We start from the raw sequence: 11,951 nt of genomic DNA, 5'->3' as shown, positions 1-11,951 counted from the left end.
AATTAGCCATTTGAAAATCAGAGCTCTGGTTCTGAAGCACAATTCTGTGGCAGACAGTGAATAATATGACAAATCTAAAACTAAGGAATTCACAGAGCTCTAATTACACACTTTGTCCCACTTTGCATCTATGCATGCAAATTAACGTGACTGCATAAACTCTAGTGCAGTTTGGGATGAGTTTATTGCTCCTGGGCACCACGTTTACACATGCACCTGGGACTGCAACATGTTGAACCAAGTCAAAGCAGCCCCAGCTGACAGGGAGCCCATGGGAGTGGGGGCAGGGTGGGGCAGCCTGCCAACCCGGGGCTGCTCCCCCAGCTCAAGCGCTGCAGAGGGACTGGCTGGGCACAAGTATGATCCTATGGTGGCATTTATTAGTTTACTGTGGCCTAATAGGGCTGCAGTAAACATCTCACTGACACTTTACTGCAGAATTAGTCAGCTCCACAGTAAAATGTCTCATATAGATGTGCCCACTGAAAGCTACATTCTACACTAGCTGAAATTTTTCAGGGCCTCCAAGCAGAGTATGTAGTAGAGCACAGTGGCACATTTCAGCCTTGGTGTCAGTGTTCCACTGTCACAAGACCACAACAGAGGGGAGAGATTTCCAAATCAAAGCAGCACTTAATACTGGATCAGTTTTTCATTATAAATAAATTCTGTTCTTTATTACTGTTCTCTGTCCACACTAGCGCTTGTTCTTACTGTAAAACCTGATCACTAACATACTTTACAAAATGTGATAAATGAGCCATATAAATGTATGGCAAGAAAACCACAGTTTAAGTGGGAAAAGACTTTATTTTACATAACTTCTCAGATTAGGAGCACCATCTTTCCCAAGGCACCACTGCTGTGAATGAGGTTTTCATGAGCCTTAGCCACTTTCTCCAATGGATACTCAGGGCCAATGACTGGTCTCAGCCAGCTGGCTTCTATGCCAGCAAGAAGTGCTGCAGCACATTCACGCATCTCCTCCTGTGTAACAAAGACAAGATTTACTTGATGTGCACTTAATACTAGCAGCATCTAAAGTTCATGGTTCAAATGCATCCCTGAGATTTGTTAGTTCTTCTGTGTGTGTCCCATCTGACAAATAGAATTTATATTAGTTGCTAGTAAACTGCGCCCCTATTTCTCAATCAAACAGAATTAGGCTATTTTGTTAAATATTTTATCAACTTAATGTACTTTCAGTTAAAACACAAATAAAGCTATTCAAACATGTTTTAAGTGAACATTTTAAATCATATTTCTTTACCTTAGCTGCTGAAAATAAGGCGACCCCAATAACACTGGATTCTTTACTCATCGTGTCTCTTGGATTGATCTCAATAGGACCTCTACTTCCCACTATCTGTTGCAAAACAGTTAAGACAATCAAAAAGTATCTTTTCAATAATTTCAAAACTTAATGTGAAGGCAAAGACAAGAAAACACTTACCATCACCCTTCCTCCTTGTGACAGCAGATGCAAATCAGTGGCAAGATTGACGTTAGCTAGCATTTCTATTATCACATCAACTCCCTGCATGCCAATGAATTCCTGTGTAGGATATAAAAATATACAGATTAACTAACCAGAGAACAACAATCAAATGTGAGCTCTGTTTCACATATTATTAGTAACCTAGGATTTTTATATGTCAAATGTCTAATGTGATACTAAATTTACCTCTTGTATTGTTACTTGATGAGATACTAGAATTTCTAAACGCTTTAAGTTTTTCCAGTTGGAATAGCGTATAGCATGCGAAACTCCAGGAAAGTTACCTCGCAACTGCAATGGCCACCATAAGGCACACTAATGAATGGCTCCAAGTGAGACTAAAGGAAAAGTGAAGAGTCTGACACCCTGAATCCACCATTCAATTGCAAGTAGTAACCTATCATAAACAATTCCCAATTTATTGTTCAGTACTCTTACTATCCATGTCTTTTGAGCAGGAACTGAAAGCCTGTGTACCCTTTGCTCCAATGACTCAATCCTATGGAACACTAATCTCAATTCAGGAGGAAACAAGTGAAAAACATGCAAGTAAACAGCTGTTCACCTTTCATAAAAAGCTAACAGTAAAAAAACCAACCTATTAGATCATCTAAATCTGACAGCCAGTTACCTTAATCTTATCAACATAATCAGCTTCTCTGTGATTGAATACTTTGTGGGCTCCATTTCTCAAAACAATGTTCATTCCTTCCGGTGTTCCAGCTGTACCCAAAACTCTCAAGCCATAAGCTCGGGCAATCTGGCATGTTGCTATTCCAACCTGGAAATATAAGAGTTACATTCCTCTTTCTATTTGTTTTGCTTCTTAGTTTAAACATCTACCAGACGCTCAGTACTTTAAATTTCAAATAAAGTAACTTATCAGCACATTTTTACAAATAACAAATCACTTAAATATTGGCACTCAAGTCATCTAAAAAAGCAGATGTGACTAAAGGTTACTCTCTCCCATAACAGTGCCATTTTGGGTTTGTTTTCGTTGTTTTTTTAATAGTTATCCTGTGTCTGATTTGCACACACACACAATGCTGTATACCAGCTAAAACTGGCATACACACAGAATGTGCCTGACAAAACCATGAATGCAAGGAAACACACGTTGTTTTCTTCTCTTCCCATAGACAGATAGCACTCATCTTGTACTATAACACTGACTCTGACCACAAGTTAGAGCCTTTTAACACCAACTTCCTCAAGCCTCAAAAACCATCACAAACAGATTAGACTCCCTAATCTCATTTCCCTCCCGCCAATTCCTGGGAAACTACACCTCAGTATAAAAAAGCCAAAGACAGTCCTGTGTAGGGCAGCAGCCAGAAAGTAAGGAAGCCACAGAGGAATTCCCAAGTGGGAGCAGCTTAACGTGGCAGCAACTTTTGGAGGTTGAGTGGAGGCTTCCCTCTCCATGCCCACTCCCACACCTTCTCCTGAGTTCTTCAATCAGTGCGGCAGGAGGTAAGAGTGCGAGTACCAAGCAGGTCAAAAGTCTTGGTGGTGTATAAATCCAAGCAGAGTTTAGGACTCCAAGGCATACCACAAGCTCAGTATTTTCACAGTCACTGCTTATGTGGTATACAGAAATGAGGAACAAGCATGCACAGAATCCTCTGTCTCTTGACTTCACTCCTGAACTGGGACCTTCTGGGATTGCAGAGTTTCATGATCGTTTGAACCAGCCTTGCAGGTAAATACTTTCTCTAGTCCATGTGATATGCTGCTATACTCATCCCGCAGTAAGAAATAGTGAAAACTGGATACAGTCATCAATAGCTTACAATAGTTTTTGTTCCCCACCATTGGAACCAGGGGGCAGGGTGTGGGGAACTAAATTTAATTATGCTTACTCAGCCTTCTAGTTTAGTCAAAGATCAGTCTTTTGTAGAGAGGAAAGATCATTTCAGGACATTTAAAGTCCAATCATCTATGAGACTTTCAGTATCTCCCATTTTCTAGCTAGGTAACAGTTCACGGGAGAGAAACAGTTTAGGAATGCCTGCTTGCTATGCAAACAATGAATCCTTACAGAAATCTGGAAACCATATGTAACTCTGAAAATGGCAATATTTCCTCAAATTTTTCTTAGAAAGACTGGTAATAGAGTTCTCGAATCACCTTCTTCTAACAATTCTCCCTTTTGTGCCTATACCAGTAGATGTACTACACATGATCTAAGCAGCCTAACTAAAAGCAGCACTCCAGTCTGCATGCTAATTTTTACAGTCGTGCTTCTGTTTGGAGTTGATGTTATTCTGCCAAGCTTTGAAAGCTCTTTTTTTTCCTGTCAGAGAGCTTGAATTCCCCCATCATTCTCACTGAACCAGTCCTGATGTTTCTTTGTGGAGCTTAGAGATTCTTCACACACTTCACAGATGCCTTTCTTGAAGTTCTCCTAGTGATTAGTGGTGTCAAGATCATCAAGGAGGTCAGAGATTTTCAGTGAGAAACTGCCAAAGATGATCACTTTTAGAAGGGTCTTTCAAGCACTCTATATTGACCCTCATCCTTGGTTCCTTTTTTTGTTTACATTGTTTTGGGGTGATATGAACGGACATAATGGAATATATTAAACGATGATTCATCCAGAAGTTGTCTGCACTGCTCACAGCTCCGCTGATATGGATGACATGACAGCATGTGCTATGACAAAGTCAACTGGATGCCAGTATTTTGAGTGGGGTTCATCCATGATGTCTTCCATTTGTTGCTCTGGCAGAATAAGGAATTTATGATGATGATGTCAACTTGCTCAGAAGAATTCCATTTGAATCGACTTCCACCAGTTCTTCCTTTCCAAGTGTTCCTTTCCATAGCTCTGAGTCTCTGCCCACTCTAGAACTGAAATCGCCAAGAATTATCTTATCGTCTTTGGGGTATTCTTCTTCATTTACTTACACCATCGACAAAAATACAGATATGTAAACACATGCAAAATTCTTCATAACTTAGGTGCTCAAGGTACTTACTCCACCACTTGCTCCATGGACTAGCACACTTTCTCCAGCTTTGGCACGTCCTCTGAAAGGCAAAGTGACAAATTAAGATTTTCATTTTTTATTAACAGTCAGAGTGTGATTAGTCACATTATAAAATTCATCAATATATTCAACAGGCCCTTTTCGCCTTTCTCTCTACTTTGACATTGGAGTTTTTCTGGGATTAGAAGCAGCAGGCCATTTGGTGCAGAGAAGATAACATATATACATACATATATACATACAGCAATTATATGATTTCCAAATAACAAGGGTTTTCAACCTTTTTGGATCAGTGTACCTCTGAGGGCTGGACATGGAGAAGTGTACCCCTGGCAGCCAGATGAGGAGCGGAAGGGGAGGGGTGGTGCATGGCCAAATGTGAATTCCCCTGCCCCCGTGTCTGGCCAGGCAGGCGGCACCTGCACAGCAGCACAGGATGGTGCATGGTGGTGCTCCGTCTCTGCCCGCCCATGCGTACCCCTTAAGGACTTCTCAAGTACCCCCTGGGGTACACGTACCCCCTGTTGACAACCCATGCCAAATAAGATCAATATGCAGACTGAACCAGAACATCTTTGCTATATGTATAAATTAACTACAAGCCTGTATTCAAAACAACATTTCCTTTAACATCTTCAGTTGTTCCAGATATCAAAATAAGCCCCACATACTTTTAAAAGGAAAAACTAAATGGCCTAATGCTTTGTTCTCCCAGATGATCTAGACCAGAGGTGTAAAAGATACAGCCTGTGGACCAGTATCATCTGGCCAGTGGGGCTCCTGGAAGGACCAAGAATTCGGGGGTGGGACAAGCAGTGGCAGGCACAATTGCCAAAAACCAAGATATGGAGTCCCACTGGGGACATGTTTGGGTGATGGCAGGGTGACTGATGCCCATGTTAACCCCTGAGGCTACCCAATTTTATTTACACTGCCACCAGATATGCATTCAGATCCACCTAGCAAGGCTCCTTGCAGTCCAGATCCAGTCCACAAGGAGCCCCAAGGTTCACATGCAGCTCAAAGATCAGACAAGTTTGGCACCCTTTATCTATACTGGATTACCAGTCCTGATCTCTCATTTCCCAGCAGACAGGACACTCTTATACAAATTCATTAAATTATGCCAGTGATGGACATGTTTATATACACATATATGCACAGGAGCTACAGTAGGAGTTCTTCCAATGTTGCCCTGAAAACGTGACGGGGAGACATGGGTTACTTAGCACCAACTCTGCTTCAAATAAGAAACAGAAATAATGTTTTCAGTGACTTCCATCTAATGCTACTCAGATAGAGGAGTAGTGAATTAAAGTGTGGTAAGGGGAGAAAGAATTATTTGCTTATTTTATTATAGGTAAATAAGAAAAAAAATTCCCATTTCAGGTCTGTAAGCCCTTAAGATATTCTTAAAAATGCAATCTTAAAAGAAAAATATTGTTAATACCCTCCAGATCGCAATCCTTTAGTTAATGTGTTAATTTAATTAATTAATTTAATGTAATCCTCCAAGACTCCTTGAAGTCTTCTTCTAATTACTGCCCTACCTCCCATCTCTTAACAAAACAGAGTACTTGAGGCCTGTATCATTCCCAAAAGTTAAAATGGCCTTAGCTTGTTAATGACGTTTTTTATTTTTCAAAATAAGTACTCAAAAACAAAAGGTATAAGCCAAGTTTGCAGTCTTACTTTTGAAAGAGAGCATGGAAAGCAGTGAAATATGGGACCCCGATGGCTGCACCTTGCTTGAAGTCCAGTTTATCTGACAAAGGGAAGACGGTGTCAGTTGAAGCAACTGCGTAGTCTGCATAGCCACCAGAGATGGTACCTCTGGTAAAAACCCTGTCATCTTTCTGGTAGGAAGGAAATGAAAAAAGTTTAATCACACATTCATAATACTTAAGTCAAAGTATGTTGTATAGCATTATTATCAAATGTTTTCCTCCTAGAAGATTAGATTTTGATACAACCCTATCAGTGAAGTGTACGCATCACAAGCCACATAACTTTGTATAGTTTGATTTAAAAAAACATATGCATAGTGTACACCACTACCTTCAATACCGAAACACATAAAATCATCCTTGATAAACCTGAGTTCCATCTGAAACATCCAAAGATAAAGTTCCAAAGATTTTACAAGAGTACAGTATAAGAAGTATTTCTTAACTATTTTACTAAATTTGAGAGGCATCTATTCTTAACAAACCCCAAGGTAACTAGTAAATAAGAAACGAGAGGTAAGAGCCAGTTAAAAATAAAACCAAACACAACTCATTCCTCTCGTCAGTTTGATAACCAGTCTTTTTCCCTTCCACAATTTTCTCCATATGACCAAATGTGATCTAACCAAAGGGGAAGAGGTGAAACCAAACTACTATGAGAGATCAACTATGTAAACACACTTATCCACAAATACATCTTAGAGGCGGCTTCTTTCTCATCATTATAAGCTGTTTTAAACATCAGTAAAATAACTTCACATTCCTACTTGGCCAGGATAGGGCTAGTAAAGAGTCACTACAACCATCTGAAAGCTCAGGATACAGTTGTTATCACTAACAGGAGCAATGTCAAGTTACTCCTATAATATATAAAAATGCTTTTGGACCAACATTTTGTAAACTAGACCCCAATCTTACAACACTGCTCCATCAAGATGGACTCCTTACCCTGTACTGTATTCTGCTGACTTCTATTGAGCTCCACACAGGAGCAAGGGTCTGTCTGCAGAGCAGTTTGCAAAGCCAGGACTGCTAGTCTGACCTTCTGCAGAGTTAATTAAAAGCTAATTAAAAGCTTCCCCCCCACAGAGGAAATGCTTAAAAGACTTCAACTTAGAGTTATACTGAACAGTACCGTATTGCACCAATAACATAAGGAAAGAACACACCAACAATTAACAAACAAACAAAACACAGTACCTTGAATAAAGTGACATGTTCCCCAACTGCTTCAATTACTCCAGCCACATCAGAGCCAGGCGTATATGGCAATGATGGCTTTCTAGAATATGCACCAGAACGAATGTATGTCTCCACAGGGTTTACTCCACATGCATGGACTTTGATTAAAACCTGAAAAGAAACTGTTGTTCATTCCTGAGTCATTACAGCCACTAACGTTTTGAATCAACATCACAGATCACTTTCACTTGACAACGAACTGTTTTGCTCAACAGCACACAGGATGCACTGCGCACACAGCTGGGTACAAAACCCAGAGTTCAGATGATCTTAAACTCCAGGTCATCTTTCTAAAGCTCAGCTACAGATGAGTGGCTTCAAATCTGCACCTTCCTCCTCTAAAGGGGAATGGTTCTAACTACAAAATATTCTCTGCAAAAAAACAAACCCCTTATTATGAGGCAAGGTACAAACCTGCGCAGGGAAGCTCAGTTAGATTTCAAGTTATGGCACTTACTTATGTCATTTTTCTCAACTATTAAAAAGAAGGTTATAGAGAATGGAGGTGATACTTTTAGAAAATCACTTCTATTTGACATGAAGACCACACTGGAAAAGTGAATTAGTTAAATCTGATGAAAAAGGTGAACTACACTTAAAACGGTTCAGCTTTGGACACTCACTCAATTCACACACTCAAGACATTACTATTCATTGCAATTATTTCAGCTTGCAGACATCATTTCCACCTGGTTTTCTTTTGGAACAGGCAGCAAGACATCTGACTGGAGCTTAAGCACTTCAGGTCCACCAAACTCAAAAACTCTGACAGCTCTCATCATGTTTCTTGCAGTTGCCATAGTGATCTGAATACCTGAAGAAAGAAAACACTGCATTTTCTTCTATATCCAGCTTTCATTTCAGAGGAAAGGGATCAAACAACACATTCTTAAACTGCAGTTGAAATGAGAGGCTCACTACTGCTTTCATTTGGGACTTCTGTTTTACAAATTGTGAAAAGAAAGAGAATTGCCACCATCATCTGTGGAGGTAGATGGATTTTAAAGTGAAACAAACATTAAAACAAATATAAAATATGAATGCAGTAGTTCTAGTATTAAATGTACAGGGTGTCAAAGATAGAGTGCATTTAACGGGGTAAACTGAATTGAAAACGTGAATTTCCAATTTTGCTGATAAAAGCCAGGTCATAAATTAACTGATCAGCTAGTCTGACAAAATAACCTTCTAGCCTCTGTTCCTTTTATTTTTTAATTTAACATGTCACCAAATGATAAATAAAAGATGCATTGGGGTATTAAAACATTCTGCAGAAAGCTAGAAAGACTGAATACATAGCCAGAGAATTGTATAGTTACTACATCAAATACTAAAAACACCCATCAAAAAGAATATATATTGCAGGAATGCTTGAAAACAGAACAAAGACTTTTATAGGTCAGGTTACAGAGAGCGTGGTTACATCCACCAATTCTTTCATTTACAAATCGGTGCAAGACAATTAAGCACATCAACACCACAAGAAAAAAAAAGTTGCACTGAAATGATGACTGTCTAGACAGAATCTTGCTGGACAGAGTAGCACCTAGAAATAGCCAGGGGAGACAATCTAGGCAAGACTAATTGTGGGGGGTTCTTGGGTCAAGAAAAGCCCCGAGGCAGCAGCAAGGAAACTCTCCCCTATGCCAGCCTTTCTGTACTTAGAGAAATAGGGCCCTGTATAATCTTTTACTTTTTTAAGCAAACGTTACAAAGAAGTACCTGACTGTTTCACAAGTTTCTCCTCCCAACAGGAACCTGTAAGAACATGAATTCTAGCTAGGCTTTTGGGTCTAAGGTGGTAGTGCAATAGCCACATATGGATACAGTTAGGGCAATTCTTATTCTGTATATGATGAAGATCCACACTTCAGAGTAGCCCCTGGGGAGTGAGAAAAGAGCTACTCGGTCTTGCATTTTCCTCATCTGAAGAGGAATTTGCAGTCTACCTGGAATGGAGACAAATGCCGAGACATAATGCAAGAACCATTGCTCAATTATTGCAAGTGGAGCTGGCATTTGTGAACTACCACATATACATAGAGCTCCACCATCCATTCTCCTAGACCAGACTGCAAAACCTTCATCTTCATTAGAAATGCTGGCTTTGTTCTGGGCATTGCATAGGAGACAGGTAATGTTGGCAGGTAGTCATCAAAATTTCCATTTTACACAAAATTCCAAAAATAAACAGTTTTGATAATAAAGTGCATATTTAAAGTAGTATTAGTTATATCAAAACATTTTACTAAGTCAAAGCTAAGTGACAGCCATGGTCTATAACAACAAATCTCAACCCCCATAGACTGAAGGTACCCCTCAAAAATACCATTTCTTAGCTTTCATTTGTTATTTGACTTCAGGAAAATAATAAGAGCATTTTTTTGGCTGCAAAGAACTCAGAAAGCCTACAACGGGTCAGAATGTTTTCAATACTGTATGTTCCCATTTGCAATCTTGTGAATAATGTCTGCACACCTAACAGCGCTTACCAAACTCATCACCTGCTGCTCATACCATATCAGATTCAGGATCCCTGGCACTCACTCTGTCTGGATGGGGTGGGGGTGGGTGTGAATTGCACCACACGTGGCCAGATCAGGTTGCAAGCCACATGCAGACAGTCCAAGGTGAACAATGCATGCAGTGTGGGTCTCAGGCTGGCTGAAACAGGCACTGCATCTGATGTAGTCCCCAACCAGCTGCAGCATGCAGAGGACCAGTGGAGCCACCCTCACAAGGTGAATCCAACACTTGTTCTGGCTGACCCAGGACCTGTGCTGCATGCAGCACCCACCCCAGACTACCTAGAGTGGGGGCCACATGCAGCTTACATCCCACACCATTCAGAGTGAGCACTGGATCCAGCATGCAGGGAGGTCCCGGACTGGCACTGTGCAGGGCTAGAGCACTGGGGGCCAGACGATGTGGCACTGCAGTCTGCAGGCTCTCTCTCTGACATGCCTACTTTGATACAAACTGCACTATATTATCAGAGAACAGACAAGGTTTCAGTTAGATGCGTAGGAACAACAGAAAAGGAGTTATGTAAGAATGACCTAAAAAAGAGAATTTAGTTAAAGAGCAGCAGCTCATTTAAACTGTCAGTGCAGAAACTCAGGTCCCAATACTGCATGTATGTCCTAGTACTTCTTCAACCCTTTCTGTGCTCACTGGTAGCTCCAGCTCTGGAGCGCTCACTACCTTGCAGAGCAGAATGCTGCCTTGGTACACTGCTGCTTCTTCCTCCATATCCTCTCCAAGACAGAAACTTTCCTCAAAAAATCCTCACCCACATTTACAGCATTTGCAGATCCTGACCTAAGAAAAAAAAAAAGAAAAAGAGAGAAAACTCTGGCCACATCCACACCACTCAAATGCAGCTGCCACAGGGAGCTCCATTTGGACACACACCGCACCTGCCTCACACAGGCCATCTTCCAAGTAGGGTAGCCAGCAGGGCTGTGTCCCTGCTGCATGCATAAACGTTTTCTACCTACACGCTTCCCAGGTAAATAATTAAGTCTGCATAGAGTTCCCCCTAGTGGACTCTACAGAGTCCTGCAGTAAAGTTTTAACTTTGTTTTCATCAAATCTCATTTTTGTACCTTGTGAGAAGCCTCCGTATGACACGTCTCGTACGCAGGAGTCCGACACACGTTCATACCCCTAACGGGGATATCACTTGCAGCCCCAGGGCAGAAAAAATTCCTGATGAACTTAAGAGACGTGGATCTGTATCAGGCACGGGGGCTAAGGCCCCCAAGATCATAGATATATATCTATCGATAGACAGACAGATACGCACACACATTTTCTATATATCTAGATATATATATAAAGTGTGTGTATATAGATAGATAGATCTATATATAGAGACAGATAGATACACACTTTATATACATATATATCTAGATATAAATAAAACGTGTGTGGATCTATATAGATGGGTAGATATTTTATCCTGTCCTGTGTACTTACTGTACTGTCAAATCACAATGTATTCCCAGATGCAAAGTTTACAATTACGTCTGTATAACTATCTGCTCCACAAGCCAAACCAGGGTGAGTTTATGAAGCGCGGCTCTCTCAAGCCACGAGACCCAGCCCCAGCGCGGCCGCCTGCCAAGTCCCGCTCCCATCCCCCACTTTGCCCGCTCTCGCCCCCTGCCCAGGATCCTGCCCGAGGGGTTGCTGCGCTGCCTGCAGGCCCCTCCCCGGCCCGCCTCGCAGCACTCCTGCCTGCCACAGGTTTGGCCACCTCTGCTGGGACGGGCGCCCCGGGGCACCGGTCCACTCGCTACAAACAAGATCACGGCACGGGGCGAACGGCGCAAAGCAACACCACGTGCTCCGAGCCGGGCTCGGCGCCGCTTCGGGGCAGACAAAGCCGCTCTGGTGCGCACCTCCACAGGTGAGACGCTGGCGGGCCGCAGGCTCGGACTAACCGAACCTTGGACCACGGGGCGCCCCCACCGCAAGCCCCCG

At 41.7% G+C, this 11,951-nt stretch overlaps 1 protein-coding gene across 6 annotated transcripts; it reads right to left on the bottom strand.

Annotated features, from left to right (window-relative positions):
- Nucleotides 1-790: 790 nt before the first annotated feature.
- Nucleotides 791-11,949, bottom strand: CRYZ (crystallin zeta). 6 transcript variants are annotated; one of them, XM_006021766.3, is made up of 10 exons: nucleotides 11,870-11,939; nucleotides 11,072-11,174; nucleotides 8,153-8,277; nucleotides 7,422-7,574; nucleotides 6,187-6,350; nucleotides 4,483-4,534; nucleotides 2,130-2,279; nucleotides 1,454-1,555; nucleotides 1,271-1,366; nucleotides 791-987 (listed from the first exon to the last, which is right to left on the bottom strand). In XM_006021766.3, exons 3-10 carry the CDS (start codon nucleotides 8,261-8,263, stop codon nucleotides 826-828), a joined length of 990 nt encoding a protein of 329 aa, XP_006021828.1. In that variant the 5' UTR covers nucleotides 8,264-8,277; nucleotides 11,072-11,174; nucleotides 11,870-11,939; the 3' UTR covers nucleotides 791-825. The 6 variants fall into 6 exon arrangements, with proteins under 6 accessions (XP_006021828.1, XP_014374543.1, XP_025057605.1 ...); XM_014519057.2 differs by having other exon boundaries at nucleotides 11,072-11,182; nucleotides 11,870-11,904; XM_025201820.1 differs by having other exon boundaries at nucleotides 11,072-11,177; nucleotides 11,870-11,885.
- Between the last annotated feature and the right edge of the window lie 2 nt (nucleotides 11,950-11,951).

Source organism: Alligator sinensis, unplaced genomic scaffold, assembly GCF_000455745.1.
Source record: "Alligator sinensis unplaced genomic scaffold, ASM45574v1 scaffold853_1, whole genome shotgun sequence".
NCBI classification, from domain to species: domain Eukaryota; kingdom Metazoa; phylum Chordata; order Crocodylia; family Alligatoridae; genus Alligator; species Alligator sinensis.
The sequence above is the reverse complement of the archived record's forward strand: the minus strand, read 5'-3'. Positions and strand labels throughout refer to the sequence as shown.

What these genes read in the sequence shown, in the direction of transcription:
- CRYZ (XM_006021768.3), bottom strand. Translation starts at nt 8,263, where the DNA reads ATGGCAACTGCAAGAAACATGATGAGAGCTGTCAGAGTTTTTGAGTTT. An exon ending in CTGTTCCAAAAGAAAACCAG is followed by an intron (nt 7,575 to 8,152) that starts GTGGAAATGATG and finishes GTTTCTTTTCAG; the next exon opens with GTTTTAATCAAAGTCCATGC. An exon ending in ATTATGTTGATAAGATTAAG is followed by an intron (nt 1,556 to 2,129) that starts GTAACTGGCTGT and finishes TATCCTACACAG; the next exon opens with GAATTCATTGGCATGCAGGG.